Genomic DNA, 16,465 nt, shown 5'->3' with positions numbered 1-16,465 from the left:
GGTACCTTTTTATTTTTTTCAAAAACTTTATGGATTTCATTCATATGTTTTAACGTCAGACATGCTTGAACCCTCGTGCGCATGCGTGAGTTTTTCCACGCCTGTCTGTGACGTCATTCGCCTGTGAGCACGCCTTGGGAAGGAGTGGTCCCGCCCCCTCGTCGGATTTTCATTGTCTGGAAATGGCGGAATGAAAAGGACTTTTTTTCCATCAGAATTTTTTCAGAAGCTGTTAGCGACTGGCACCTGGAAACCATTCGAAAATTTATCTGGCTTTCGGTGAAAATTTTACGGGCTTCACAGAGAATAAGGACTTTAACTACAGCTTTAAGGACCCCTTTAAGGACGGTCAGTGCGCCGCTCTCCGAGCTGCGACAACGAGGCACAAACCACTGGATCATTTCTAAACGGATCACTTTGTGGATACGAGACCGTCGTGTGTTCTTTCTCTGGTTATCACAAGAGCTGGACATCAGCCATTTTCCAGCAGATTTCACTTTTAACAAGAGATTTTGTCATGGAAAGCCGAGCGGAGGCTTCGCGCGTCACGACCGATTCACTTTGGAAGCGAGACAAAGAAACACCTCCGTTTCAGAGTGTTAGAGGACAAGTTGGGACATGCCTATCTCGGCTTTCAGTGCTTACCAGTCGAGTGAGTATAAGAGAAATTGTGGAGAGCTGGACATGTCCAAACTTGTCCTCTAACACTCCGAAACGGAGGTGTTCCTTTGTCTCGCTTCATCAGTGAATCGGTCGTGACGCGCAAAGCCTCCGTGCAGCTTTCCATGACAAAATCTCTTGTTAAAAGGAAAATGGCTGATGTCCAGCTCTTGTGATAACCAGAGAAAGAGCACACGACGGTCTCGTATCCACAGAGCCATCTGTTTAGAAATGATCTAAATGAGGGGGCGGGACCACTCCTTCCACAAGGCGTGCTCACAGGCGAATGACGTCACCGACAGGCGTGGAAAAACTCACCCATGCGCACGAGGGTTCAAGCATGTCTGACGTAAAAACATATGAATGAAAGCCATATAGTTTTTGAAAAAAATAAAAAGGACCGTTACTTTATGGACAGACCTCGTATAACCTCTTTGTCATATATTATGTAAAAGCTAGCAAGAAATAAACACTTCTAAAACTGAAAATGCTGTTTTTGGATCCTAGGAACACGTCTGGGGTGATTTACAAGACATTTCGTGGATGTTAGCGTGGTGATGTCACAGGCTAGCTGCAAATAGTTTTGTTTGTGTGTAAATATAACCTCTTTATCATATATTATGTAAAAGCTAGCAAGAAATAAACACTTCTAAAACTGCAAATGCTGTTTTTGAAACCTGATAACATCTCTGGAGTGATTTACAAGACATTTCATGGACAAAATGCTGTTTTTGAAACCTGATAACATCTCTGGAGTGATTTACAAGACATTTCATGGACATTGGCATGGTGTCATCACAGGCTAGCTGCAAACAGTTTTGTTTGTGTGTAAATATAACCTCTTTCTCATATAATCTGTAAAAGCTAGCGAGAAATAAGCACTTCTAAAACTGAAAATGCTGTTTTTGGATCCTAATAACACATCTGGCGTGATTTACAAGACATTTTGTGGATGCCAGCATGCACGATAACTTCGGCTAACTCAAAGCTAACTTCCACTCTTGTCAAAAGTAAATAAATGTAAATATTGCTCATAACTGATTTACTGATTGATTGATTGAGTGCTTTGAACATGTAAAATTTGTAAGTAAAACAGTAGGATCTTTTAATGCACGTAAATAACAATAAATGTATAGTTTTATATATATATACGAGGTCTATTAGAAAAGTATCCAACCTTATTATTTTTTTCAAAAACCATATGGATTTGAATCACGTGTGATTACATCAGACATGCTTGAACCCTCGTGGGCATGCGAGAGTTTTTTCACGCCTGTCGGTTACGTCATTCACCTGTGGGCAGTCTTTGAGTGAGGAGTCGCCCACCCTCTATATATATATATATATATATATATATATATTGTAATAAGAAACACATCATACAATCTTGTGGTTTCAACCATATGTTAGATGTTTATTTTTTCCTTCTTGATGCAGAGCTTTTGAAAATAAAAAAATAGCTGTAATATATACTCATGAACAACTCTGCATTTTACACAGTTCAAAGGACAAATGAGGAAAATAAATGTATCATGAAGAGGTGTCTGATTTCATGTTGCTGCAATTTATAAATACAACATGAAAGAAACAAGTTTTTTTTTTTTTTTTTTTGGCCTCATCACACAAGCTGATTGCGGTGATGCCATTCATCGTCACGTTCACGTGTACAAAAACAACTCTGGAATTATTATGCGCATGTCATTCCAGCAACACTGATCAAATTCGCACACCTCATCCTGGGAATAAACCTTGTTGCCCTGTGGCCACGGGGCAAAGGTCATCCGAAAGGTGATACCTGGCTGTAACTGACCTCAGTCGACAAATGCTCAACTTAATCCTAATCCTCTAGATCTCGAGCCCCTGCAGGGTATTTTGTGTTAATGGGTCAGTGGAGCCGTGGAGCTCTGGAGGTCCGGCGGTGATTTTACACGCAGTTATTTATGAGTGAGTTCTCTGAGTGACCACACCTGGTGTTTGAAACATCTCCAGGTTGAGTGTGATCACTTAATGATACGATGTTCGAGGGTTCCAAGCTGCATAATCAACATAATCCGGTAGATTTCACTTCGCTTCTCCCTGCCTGTCATCACTCTAAACAATTAAGGTTCCGTCTTTCTTAAAATGCTGTATCGAGTGACGGTAGCTGTCTAAGCTCAGACTGAAGGCTGGAAGCGCTCCAGTGTGGCCCGCGGCCAAAGAATCACAATCCTATCAAACCGCAATGACTCCAGTCTGCAAGGTCTCTGTAGTCGAGGAGTGCTGTCACAAGCTCTTTACATTTCTATGCGATGGCTGATGACACAAGTATTACAACAAGAGTGCGTTCTTGCACACAGACAACATTTTAAGTCACTCTATCAGGAGGTAATGACTAGTCAACAAAACAGTACACTTAGAAAATCAGTAGGGGTGTGCATGTATCCCCTATGAAAAGATTTGATATGAATCTAGATACATGGTCTCATTTGGATACTAATGGCATTTTTGAAAAATTTCAGTCTGGCTTCAAATCACTTCGTAGTACTGAAACAGCACTGTTGAAAGTTTTTAATGATCTCCTTTTAATTGTTGACTCTGGTTGCTCTGGGATTTTAGTTTTGCTGGATTTGACAGCAGCCTTTGACACGGTTGATCACTGTATTTTACTGTCCCGTCTGGAGTATTATGCAGGTTTTAAAAGCACAGCACTGGAGTGGTTCAGATCTTATCTTAGAGACCGTAGTTTCTCTGTGCACCTTGGGCCACACCAGTCCAGCTCAGCACCCTTAAATTATGGTGTTCCACAAGGCTCTGTTTTGGGTCCCGCTCTTTTTTCACTGTATATGCTGCCACTTGGCACCATATTCAGAAAATACAACTTGGCCTTTCATTTTTATGCAGATGACCTGCAAATATATCTCCCACTTAAGCTCCCATCAAATTCTTTTACTAACCTGGTAAATTGTCTGCAGGAAGTGAAAACTTGGTTGGCCCAAAACTTTCTAATTCTCAATGAGAATAAAACTGAAATAGTTAGTTTTGGCCCTGCATGGTCATCTGGTTCATATGATGTGCTTGGTCCTTTGTCTTCCTGTGTGCATGATTCTGTCAGAAATCTGGGGGTCATTTTTGACAGCTCCTTCAAAATGGACAAGCAAATTAATTCTGTGGTAAAGGCCAGTTTCCACCAACTCAGAATCTTGAGAAAAGTGAAGGCTTACCTCCCAGCGTGTGATTTTGAGCGAGTTATTCATTTGTTTATAACATCCCGTCTAGATTATTGTAACTCACTCTATTGTGGACTGGACCAGTCGTCTCTAAAGCATCTGCAGCAGGTCCAGAACGCTGCTGCACGACTGCTCATAGGGACGAGGAAGCGAGAGCACATCACCCCTGTGTTAGCCTCGCTCCATTGGCTCCCAGTCACATTTAGGATTGATTTTAAGATTCTGCTGCTTGTGTTCAAGTGTTTAAATGGTTTAGCTCCCGATTATCTCTCTGAGCTTTTGACTCCTTATGTTCCGGTCAGATCAGTGAGGTCAGAAAGCCAGCTTTTATTAAATGTGCCCAGATCTTGATTAAAAACTCGAGGTGATCTGGCTTTTTCGGTGGCTCGCCTAAACTTTGTAACAGTTTGCCTATGCACATCAGAGCTGCTCCAACTCTAGAGTCTTTTAAATCTGTTCTTAAGACTCATTTTTATGCTTTGGCTTTTAATACAATTTAAGCTGTGTGTGTCTGGTCTTATGTGTCCTTGTATATTTTGGAATTTTAATGCTTTGGGGTTTTTTTGTGGTATGGTTTTTGATATTGTTTTTACTGTGAAGCACTTTGGGCAGCTGCTGTTGTTGTAAATGTGCTATATAAATAAAATTGACATTGACATGGACTATGATACAATTCAGGGACAATACATTTAAATGTGATGCAATATAATCTGTTACAATTCTTTGTTTAATATCAACATTTATTTTGATTATACAATATACAATTAGAGACTTTTGATTTCGGTGTACCTGTGATTATGCAGACCTGGTCAGGGTGGGGTTCCATCCTGGGTTCACCTCAGCCTTGGCCTCGGTGAATTATTACTGTCATACTGCACCAACTGACATCTAGAGGTGGGCGATACCAGGAATTTTGGTATTGATCCGATACCAAGTAAATACGGCCCAGTATTGCCGATATCGATACCGATACCAATACTTTTTCATATTTAAGCTTCATAGATCCAAAGGATCCAAAAGACCTCGGACAGAATTTCGCCAAACATTGTACGTGACAACAAAATACTTTATTATCACAATCAACATTTTTGTTTAAAAACATATCACTCAACACAACTTAAAACAAAATCTCCTGAGGTAGAGGGCTGACAAACCACAATACAAGGGTGCGCTACTCCATGTTGTGTGACACAGCGCAGCGCTGCTCTTACAGACAGAGAGTAGACTTTGATGAATCATGAATGCATGAGAGAAAAAAGCTTGAGTATCGATCTTTTTACACGAGGATCATTCAATAATACCAGCGTTGGTATCGATATTATCGATATTAGGATCGATCCGCCCACCTCTACTGACATCCCATCATTCGACTGGAGATGCCTGTTAAGTCCGTGACGAAGAGTCATCAGGCTTGTTTTCTTATAAAGTTCGCCATTCGCCTGTCTGGCTTCCACGTAAAATCGACCGAGTACTCTGTCAAGCATCCGTCTGTAAGTTTCAAAGTTGGCGCATGTCCCTTTTCAGTGACGTACTTGTGAAACAGGTTGGCTGCTGACTGTGTATTTCAGCGGGTGTTCTTCGCATCTTTTTCGTGTAAAATTCATTTTAAGTCAGCGTTGCTAACAGACACAAACCTGTCTTCTGCCATCTTGTCAACAAACTGACAGCCAAAGTAGGCGTTGTATTGCGGTATATGATTGGTCGTTATCGATAGAAGGTGTCGTTTGATTAGCTAGCGCTACGCTGCACATGAGGTGTACTCATTTCGCACATGCGGTCTACTCGGCTCCACCAGCAGTCAACTCGGCATGTGGTACAGCTCAGAAAGTGGCGAATGGGCCAATCAGAAGTTGGCAAAATCCCATACCATTTTATAAAATGTGGCATTGCCTACCTTCAATTACATATTTCATGAAAAAAAAACACCTTCTTTGGGTTTTTACTACTGTGCTGCAGCAAAGTGGCACTGCCTCGGCTTGCATTTTGGTCACCACCGGGGGCAGCACTGCATACAGTAGCCGAAAGTGCAATATAGAAGAAGCCCAGAAACCAATTGTTTTTAGCTTGTTAGCATAGCTTTCTTGTTCTGATCCAGAATGGCAGTATTAACAAAATGTAAACTAAACGTAAAGTTCAAACAGGTCTGCCACACCTGCCAGATGGATGGATTGTCTTGGTAAAGGTGAAGTGGTCACGCACACTGATTTAAACAAATTTGGGAACAGAATTCAAGAAAAATAAACCTTTTGTGTGCATAGAAAAAACTTTGAGCTTTTACTCCAAATGCATACCTTTTTTTTTTTTACCTCTGCCAAGGAGGTTATGTTTTCGGTCGCATTTATTTGTTTGTCTGTCTGTCAGCAGGATAACTCAAAAAGTTTTGAAACGGATTTTGATTAAATTTTGTGGAGTGGTTGGAAATGACAAGAGGAACAAGTGATTAAATTTTAGTGGTGATCCGGATCACGATACTAACGTGTTAGCATGTCTATGGCATTTGCAATGTTAAAAGTTAGCATTAAGCAGTTGCAGCTGTCATCATGTTCGGGTGCATTTGTTTTCAAATTGTAATATTTCTTAAATTTATTTTTGTTTATATGTTAATAATCTAATGATTATTATATACAATTTTAGAGAAAGAGACAAAAAGAAATAGATCACTGTGCCAAGGAGGGAATCTCTTTAGGGTCAGTGACCCTATGGCCTTGTTTAGAGAAGTGTTTCATAAATGTTAAAAAATTCATATATTTGCAGTTTAGTTGAAAAATAAATTGAATTTTGTCTCTTATTTGTTTTTGTCTATAAGCACATGTAATTTCAATATCAGTGCTCAGATGACAGACAGTAGCTTCTGGGAAAGGTGCAAGTTGCAATAAACTGTGATGCCAAGTGCTAAGGATACATGCTATCCAGTCACAGCAGATGAAACTTTTTTTACTATGAGCAAACATCATTGTTAGACTTTTTTAGGTTCAGTGATTCCACGGCGTGTAGATGTTATGGCGTCAGTGACCCCGTGGCCTTGGCGGAGGTTTGCACTCTCTGAGTGCTTCTAGTTTTTTTTTTTTTTTTAGGCACCTATGATCTTAATCTCTCCTTCGGCCTCACAAACTAACAGGTCAGTCCTGTAAATCATTCAGTCTGAGTCAACACAACTGAAGTAACACTTTAAATTTTAAGCATTTAGGATCACAGAAATGGGTCAAAATCATCTGTCAATTTGAGACTGTTAACAACCAAAACTTAGACAGTTGATTACTTTAAAACTGAGGTTAGCCTTGAAGTTGGGGTAAGCCTTTGAGTAATCCTCACCCGTGTCCAGCCACAATAATCACAGTCTACAATTACTGAATCCAGACTGTCTGCGGCTCTCGACTGAAGGAATTCCTTACGGTAAGTTTTAATTATGCAAAGCGATTAGATCAAGTCTGGAGGTTGTCAGTGTCTCCACTGCTTGTCCTTTTACTAAAGAGGGCCTCTTTTGTCATCTTTGGCACAGAATAATACAAAATGTGCTCATGAAGCTCAAACATAAGGGCTGCAGCTCAAGAAGATAATTTAAGCAAAGTTAATACAGGTTGTGCCCTTCAATATACTGTCATAAATTATTTATACTTAGAAGCGCTGCAAATGAGGTGTGTTGAGGGAAGTACAATAATATATGGAATTTGAAACTGGAAGAAAAAAAAGTGCCAAACAGAAACTCAAGACAAGAAGAAGAAGAACACTTTGAGCTGAAATGACACCAATTTAAAAACAAGAAAAATGAAAAATATGTTGTGTGGATGTGACAGCATTAACAGGCCACAAAGAAACAATATACCATATTATTTAGTTTTTTCTAATATTCAACAGGGGTCATTTTCAACAGGGGTTTTTTGCCATTTCCATGTGGAAACTGCATATTTTAGTTATTCATCATGAATGTCATAATTATTGGTGACAACTGACTAATTTAGAATGAGCGATCTGAAAGCTTAATTTCAATTTTCAGTTCAGTTTATTCAATTTATAAAGCGCCAACTCACGACAGCTTTGCCCCCAAGGCGCTTCAAACAAAACAATTCAAAAACAGTTTAAAACTAGAAGCACTCAGAGAGTGCAAACCTCTGCCAAGGCCACGGGGTCACTGACGCCATAACATCTACACGCCGTGGAATCACTGAACCTAAAAAAGTCTAACGATGTTTGCTCATAGTAAAAAAGTTTTATCTGCTGTGACTGGATAGCATGTATCCTTAGCGCTTGGCATCACAGTTTATTCCTAGAAGCTACTGTCATCTGAGCACTGATATTGATATTGCATGTGCTTATAGACAAAAACAAATAAGAGACAAAATTCAACTTATTATTCAACTAAACTGCAAATATATGAATCTTTTAACATTTATGAAACACTTCTCTAAACAAGGCCATAGGGTCACTGACCCTAAAGAGATTCCCTCCTTGGCACAGTGATCTATTTATTTTTGTATCTTTCTCTAAAATTGTATATAATCATTAGATTATTAATATATAAACAAAAATAAATGTAAGAAATATTACAATTTGAAAACAAATGCACCCAAACGTGATGACAGCTGCAACTGCTTAATGCTAACTTTTAACATTGAAAATGCCATAGACATGCTAACACGTTAGTATCGGGATCCGGATCACCACTAAAATGTAATCACTTGTTCCTCTTGTCATTTCCAACCACTCCACAAAATTTCATCAAAATCCGTTCAAACCTTTTTGAGTTATCCTGCTGACAGACAGACAAACAAACGCGACCGAAAACATAACCTCCTTGGCGGAGGTAATCATTAGATTATTCATATATAAACAAAAACAAATTTAAGAAATATTACAATTTGAAAACAAATGCACCTGAATGTGATGACAGTTGCAACTGCTTAATGCTAACTTTTAATATTGAAAATGCCATAGACATGCTAAGCCGTTAGCATCAGGATCTGGATCGTGATCCGGATCACCACTAAAATTTAATCAATTGTTCCTCTTGTCATTTCCAACCACTCCACAAAATTTCATCAAAATCCGTTCAAAACGTTTTGAGTTATCCTGCTGACAGACAGACAAACAAACAAATGCGACCGAAAACATAACCTCCTTGGCGGAGGTAATGAATTAAAAACAAATGAATGAGCTTAACTTTTTTGTCACAGTCTAATAAAATTCTTTGTTTAAAGTAGACATTTATTTTGATTATAACTTAGAATAAACAAAATATGCCATTGCTTATCTTCAAACATATATTTCACAAAAAACAAAGAACCTTCTTAGGGTTCTTACTACTGTGCTGCAGTAAAGTGGCACTGCCTCTGCTCGCATTTTGGTCACCACTGGGGGCAGCACAGTATGCAGTAGCAGAAAGCACAGTACAGAAGAAGCCCAGAAGAAGAAACCAGTTGTTTTTAGCTTGTTAGCATAGCATAGCTTTCTTGTTCTGAACCAGTATGGCAGTATTAACAAACTGTAAACTAAACGTAAAGTTCAAACAGGTATATTTATCTGCGTCTTGGTCTCCCACACCTGCCAGATGGACGGATTGTCTTTGTAAAGGTGAAGCTCACGAACACTGATTTTAACAAATTTGGGAACTAAATTAAATAGAAATAAACCTTTTTGTGAGCACAGAAAAAAAATTGACTGTTTATGCCAATGCATGAAAAATGGGAATGAAAACACACTGGTGTAAAAGAATAGATTTGGTGTGAATGAAACGTGGCGGTGCCAGATTTTTTTTTTTTAGGAGGGGGTGATTATTTTGTGATGGGGAGAAAAATTTGTACTAAATATGCATTTCTAAATCAATCTTAAATGCCTTCTATATTCCTATTGTAATATATAAAATGTGTTCTGGGCTGTGAGGTCATTTTTAAACTTTTTAAAACGAAGTTTCCATTGGTATTTTTATAACTTCCTAACGACTTCATCATGACTTCATTTGTACAAAATTACGGAAGCCTATTTGCTGATCAATATGCACTTGAGATCACCTCTTTATTTACATTTCTTGTAGAGATATCACAGGAAGGGTGTTTGATTTTACCGTATGACTTCTTTTAACTTCATTATGAATTCACTTATACCAATCAATCACAAATGTTTTATTGATCAATATGAGCTTTTCATCAAATCTCTAGCCATTTGGGTAAACACATTCTGTGGGATGTTGTGCTTGACCTTGACCTTGGACCAGTCTGCTCCAAAAGAGAATCCAGATAATATTCCCACTAAGTTTGGTGAAAATCAGCCCAACTATTTATTTATTTATTTATTTATTTATTAGTTATTTTATTCACACACACACACACACACACACATAGGGCTGATTACAATACCCTGCTTGTGTGGCAGCATGCAGGACTAAAATGTTAATAAAGTAGACGGCTAACACCAAAATGAAATGAAATTCAGCCATGATGGATTTCAGGGGGAAGGAGGCAGCCGAGAGGATATTTCTGTTCATACTGAACTCCTGTGTGTCACAGAGCTTTTTTGGGGGGGATCCCTAAGACAATGTGAGCTTTGTGCAGCCTCATTGGCTCACAGGTCGTCTGCACCACCGCACCGTTCTCCACTTCCCCTGAATTTGACCTTTCCAGATGCAATCTGCAGCTCTGGCATACTCAGGTCCACAAGTATTTGGACAGTGATGCTGTTTTTTGTGGAATTTTGCCTCTATATAATAGAGTTCTGTTCAAATAAAACCATCATGATGTTCTTGTAGTGTGCACTGTGAGCTTTAATTCAGGAGTTTTACCAAAATTACTGCATTAACCCTCAAGTGACCAAGCTATTTTAGTGACTAACATGACCGAGTGGGGTAATTTATGACCCCATTGACTTATATTGGAATACTTCTATATAAATAATTGTTTTAGGGTGCTTCATCTTTATTTCACTCTCTAATATATTTGTCCATCATCTAATGCAATAAGGTATGGTGCAATGGTGCTATCAATGGAGCTATTTTCATCCTCACTCTCGGCTTCAAGAATCAGTCTCAATGCTTGTCCAGCTGTGAATCTTGCTATTCTAGGTCCGTTGGCCATACTTCCATGCAAAACAGTAAAATATAATGATTAGAGATGGCAAATTACAATACCATCTGAAGCAATAATGTCCAAAATCTCATAGAGCTTCCCGGGATCAAAAGTGACCCCATTTGGATTATCCTTGCCACACAGATCAGCTGATTCTTGCAATATTCTATGAACAAATGCAGGACAAATAGATTTACAAATTCATGATAGAAAACGTTTTTCCAATTAAAATTATAAAAATGGTGCACAGAAATATATACCTAGGACATAATTGACCCTACTCAGTCGCTTGAGGGTTTACTACAAACTAAATATGAAGAATTACTTTTACAAATTTTCAGTTTGACAGCCAGTTTTCTTTAAACGAGTTGGCGGATGAATACATGAACATGTTCAAGTCACTGAATATGTCTTTGAAAGAATTTACATCAATCATTAAGGAATACAAACAGTATTGTACTTTATACTAAGTCAGTCTGACGTAGGTGATTCTCAAAGCTGTGCCTCACTGTGCAAGAAGGAGACTAATGAGGGAAGCCACCAAGACACCAAAGACAACCGTGAAGGGGTTATAGGCTGCTGTGGCTGTGAATCGAGAAACTGTGTGGTGAAACTTTTGACTATTGCATCACCAATTATACATCTCCATGGTGAAGTGGCACAGAGATGGATTTCCAGAAAAAGAAGAGCTGAAATTTCAGCTACAGTTTTCCAGAAGGTACAGAGGAGCCTCAAGTCTGTTTTATGATATTAAAATCCTTCTCTTTGGTAAAACTTGCACTACTGTCCCTAGTTTCTCCAGATGCATCTACAAAAACATATACTTCCTCCAAAGTTTCCATTGGCGTCTTGGTGGCTTCCCTCACTAGTCTCTTTCTTGTAATTTTCAATTTATTTTTAGTTTATATAGTGCCAAATCACAACAAAGCTGCATCAAGGCACTTCACACAAGTAAGGTCTAACCTTACCAACCCCTAGAGCAAGCACATAGGTAACAGTGTTAAGGAAAAACTCCCTCTGATGATTTGAGGAAGAAACCTCAAGCAGACCAGACTCAAAGGGGTGACCCACTGCTTACGCCATTCTACTAAAAAAGTTTACAATACAGAACACAACACAACAATTGACGAGAGTCCATGCAGGCGTCCAGTCCACTTGCACATTAGGTTTTTGAGAAGTGCCCACTCCACACACATTTACAATACAGCATCATACTGTTGGTCTTTCTTACATCCAAGACATATTCAGTGACTTGGAAATATTCTTTATCCATCCTGTGACTTGTTAAAAGAAAAATGGATGAAAAAGTGATGACTTGTATTTAAGGAAACACAGTCTCCATTAACCCACATTGCCCTGGGCAAACATTGATCAACTTTATATTAACAAATGCCGCTTTTCTGCAGAAGGCTTTTACAAAGTACAGCTCAGCAATTTTGACTGTATATATAATTTAAGTTATATTAGTTTTTTGAAAGCCACGGTATATAACAACCACATTAAATGAGATAGCTGCGGGCTGTTAATCATAAATGGTTGACTTGAGCCTTGAATTGAAGCACAGAATCATAACTGTTTCAGCTCCATTGTGGTAAAATTACACACACAAGAAAAAACGATGTCCAAATACTTATGAACCCAACCCGTGTGTATGCGATGATTCGTAGTGTGGGACTTGTGGCAACTCTTAAATGAAAATTCAGCTCCAAACATCAGAACAGCAAAAGTCCATGTTTGGAAAAGAAGACACACTTTTACATTTTCATTATTTTAATTGAAAGCACTGCAAACACAAGAAGCTTTAATCCCAAACAGGAAAACACACAAAGTTCTCTCTCATGCTGAACTGTAAACTTTTCCCTGTGATATTCATGCATAAAAGCACAAAACACTTTTCCTTGAATTTGGATCTCCTCAGTCCTGGCACTGTGTTCAAACAATAAGTCTGCAGGCAGGCTGAGGGAGCGAGCGGCGTCTGGGGACCAAGCTGGCTTCCTCTACACAGAAAAAAAAAATGGGGTGGGGGGGAGCAGCAGGCGGATGGGAAAGGAAGGGAACTCTGGGTAAAAAGTCTCCGCTCTTGTTTTCGTCATGACAACAGAAGACATAACACCAACAGTAGCACAATCCCACCAAAAAGGCCACATGAGTTTGACCTATTGACCTTATTCTCTCTGTGGAAGGAAGCAATTTGGAAGTGATCATCCATAGCTGCGCCCCATCCAGGGAGGCTCAACAGGTGAGCAACCGAACCCGAGGAGACAATGGGTTTATTGTCCTACAAAAGCACCCTGACATCACTGTTTGCCACCCTGGAATTATGCCTCAATTTATCCATCAACAAGTCGAAAATAGAGGGAAAACAAGAGCTCTCAACCTGGCGGGAGCACCTGGAGGAGGCTGGAGGCGAAGTCGCTATAGAGATGATCTGCAAAGGTCAGATCGTGCAATCACATGTCAGACAAGTGCATGAGGATGTCCTTGTGCAACCCGACTTTAGGATTCTCTGTAAAACAATATATGAGCCCGTCACAACAGCGCTGCCGTCTCGGAGCCTATATTTAAACAGCGGTGGGAACCGTGGGAGCAGCCATACAGGAACACTTTCAATGCACAGTGAAGGTCGACTGGGACGCCACTTCCTCCTCAGACTCCAACACCAGCAGCTTACTTGTTTCAACCCCCCCCCCCCCCCCCCCTCCACACACACACACACCCTCCACGCCCACCAGGCAAAATAAGGAGATAACCATTGTTCAAGCCAAACAATGGGCCACTTTCAAAGTCTTTCACATTTTCACAAGTGTTTGAAGACAAAGACAAGAGGATGGTGAGACAACCTTGATAAGAAACCTGCAAAAGGATGCCAATCATGCATTTGGAGCAGGTGCAGCTTTAGATTTTGGTTTGCAATGATAATGGGACTTTGTGATGCACTTTCTTGAGTTTGAGTGTGAGATAAAGTGGAAAAAACTTGTTTCACGAACCTTCAGTGAGTTCTGATCCGTCACAGCCATCGCTTGCCTCTTCAGTTCTGACACTTTCTTTTGACATTGCTGACAAAAGCCTCCCTTCTCCTCCAACTCGGGGATGGAAACCGAGCCTGCGCCCTCGGGAGGAGGCCGGCTGCTGCACCGCGCGTTCTCCGCTGATTGAAGCCTCTTCCTCGGGCTTAACTCGGCAGCTGCCGGCGAGTCTCCACTCAAACATCCCTCCACCTTCAGGACAAGAGAAGACTTTGGTTTGTAAAGAAACAGGACAAGCTGCGCTGTGAAAACCCAACACAGAGCACCTGTCCAAATGCGTAAACGCGCACGGCACAGACGCTGCGTGCGCGCGTCTTAGAGCCGATACAACCAGCATGACTGACACCTAATCAACTTTTCCCCATTAACTGCGTGAGGTTAGCACTTACAATGATCCCGAGGTAGCTGGGGTCTCCTCCTCTTCCTCCTCCATCGGGAGCTGAATCGCCCCCGTGTGAGTTCATTCTCCCCTGGATCAGTTCTCGCCAAACTCAAATGCGGTGAAAAACGCAAAGCGGAGCCATGACTGAAGGGTACCAGTCATCAGGCAGCTCGGATTAGAAGCTCCTGACGGTGGGCAGCCGGTGAGCGCGTCCCAAGAGTGCGAGCAGCGGAGGAGATCGGGCGCAGGAAGAACGGGGTGCTCGGTGGTGCGCAGGAGGAGGCGGTGTCACTCCTGAAATGGGAGGGCTAAAGAAAACTTTTGTGGGCAGGGTGGAGGCGCTCCAGGAGGTCTCGAAGCAGAGAGCAGTGTGCATGAATCCTCTTCATTGTGGGAAATAAAGTGCCAAAATAAGTAGGTCTGTGGTGTTGTTTTAATTTTTTAAAGGGTACATTCATGCACTTGCGTGAATAAAAAAAAATAAAATAAAAATAATGCATAGAGTAAAAAACACTAATTTCACAAAATTCATGTGAATCAACTTTTCTGCAAGTGCAACTGAGAAAAACTGAGTTGAGAATAGAATAGAATAGAATTCGGATCTGCGTCTGCATTTTGTCTTTGCGCAGTTTCAGGACACAACTGTTGCCTCCTTGCAGGCGCAACACTGTGACTGAGCCGTTAGCGTTACTCTGGCGCCATCCTCTGGCTGAAACGTGGTTTAGCATGTCTTAAAATTTTGGCAGCGGGGAATATGGGGGTGCCAGATTAAATATTTAATTGGTAAACTTTGAATATTTCATGCGGGTGATGTCAGCGACATTGGCCACATAATGCGCAGAATATATCCACACCTCAGACTGGCTTTTTTGCGCCATTCTGCAAAACCATCTTGTTTTGGGGTTGCTGTTTTAATTTTTGTTTGTTTTTTGGTTTGTTTGGTTTTTGTCATTAAGGTTGGGAAGGTGAAGATGATTAATTGCTGTTTCAGATGATGAATCGTGTTTAAAAGAGCTTGAAATAAATCATTTTTTTTTCCTGCATATTTGCGCATCAGCTGTCCATCAGAGCACTTTGTTGAAAACTGAAAATTAGGGGCAAAGATATAGTTTTATTTTCTGCAACACTGGCACCAGTTTTGAAGTTTTGCCCCCGTGTTGGATAAAGAGCGCATATGAGGTGAAGTTTGGGGCGCTGTTTGTTATCAATCAACTGCTTGCTGCCACCTTTTCTGATTTCTCTGATAAATCCATCGCGCTTACCTTTGGTTTTCTCTTCAGCAGATGACTTGTAAATCCAAAGATGATGTCCGAGTCCACGAAGAACGTGCCCAGGTCGATGAGGCTGGGGTTGGTCTTTCCGGCTCCAGAGGAGTCCGATGAGTTTGGAAAAGCCATGCGGCCAGAAATAATATTCCGCTTATTAGAGGTGCACAGCCATCTAATAATTCGTGTTGTTTGAACCCTCCAAAGACAGCCGGCGAGTTTAATCCGGACATCCAGCGACGCACGACGGGCGCTCAAACCTGTGCGTAAAAATCACCTCCACGAGTCCAACAAGTCAGGAGAGCGATACGATCCATGTGGTGTATAATAATAGTAATAATAATAATAATAATAATATTAATAACGGTTTAGATCCAGTGGAACTCTTTTTGCGCCATCCTGAGGCTGGTCATGTCTGATCTGTCAGCGCTGCAGCACCTTGTGCGTCCACAGCATCTCTCTCTTTTTCTCTCTCTCTCTCTCTCTCTCTCTCTCTCTCTCTCTCTCTCTCTCTCTCTCTCTCTCTCTCTCTCTCTCTCTCTCTCTCGCGCACACTGACATCCAGGCCATGACCCCCATCATCACATGACGTGTCATATTCAATTAGGACCTTAAAGGGGTCATTTTATACACCTCACTTTTTTTTTTATTAATAATGATGACGAAATTCTTTGCAATTAAATCTCTGATTACATTAACTGGGAGAAATCCTTTTATGAAAAAAATTGTTTTGGAGATAATGAATGAGACAAAGGTGCAGCTGCCAAGGAAAGCATAAAAATACACTAAAAATATAACACAATGCTAAAATACCCTCGTCATATGAACATGGTGTCCTTTATAATTTGCCATTGTTTAATTAATTATTAAT

General features: G+C 40.4%; 1 protein-coding gene across 1 annotated transcript in view; it reads right to left on the bottom strand.

The window, feature by feature from the left end:
* The window catches only part of kif26ab (kinesin family member 26Ab), a 230,483-nt gene extending 214,507 nt beyond the window's left edge, over window positions 1-15,976 (bottom strand). Inside the window, exons 1-2 of the mRNA XM_034194848.1 lie at window positions 15,592-15,976; window positions 13,909-14,139 (exon numbers count right to left, since the gene is read on the bottom strand). Coding sequence (XP_034050739.1) covers window positions 13,909-14,139; window positions 15,592-15,726 — 366 coding nt within the window. The 5' untranslated portion in view covers window positions 15,727-15,976. The remainder of the gene's footprint in view (window positions 1-13,908; window positions 14,140-15,591) is intronic.
* Between the last annotated feature and the right edge of the window lie 489 nt (window positions 15,977-16,465).

The sequence above is a fragment of the Thalassophryne amazonica genome, chromosome 19, assembly GCF_902500255.1.
Source record: "Thalassophryne amazonica chromosome 19, fThaAma1.1, whole genome shotgun sequence".
Lineage (NCBI taxonomy): Eukaryota > Metazoa > Chordata > Actinopteri > Batrachoidiformes > Batrachoididae > Thalassophryne > Thalassophryne amazonica.
Note: the sequence above shows the minus strand (reverse complement) of the source record. Positions and strands in the feature narration are given on the sequence as shown.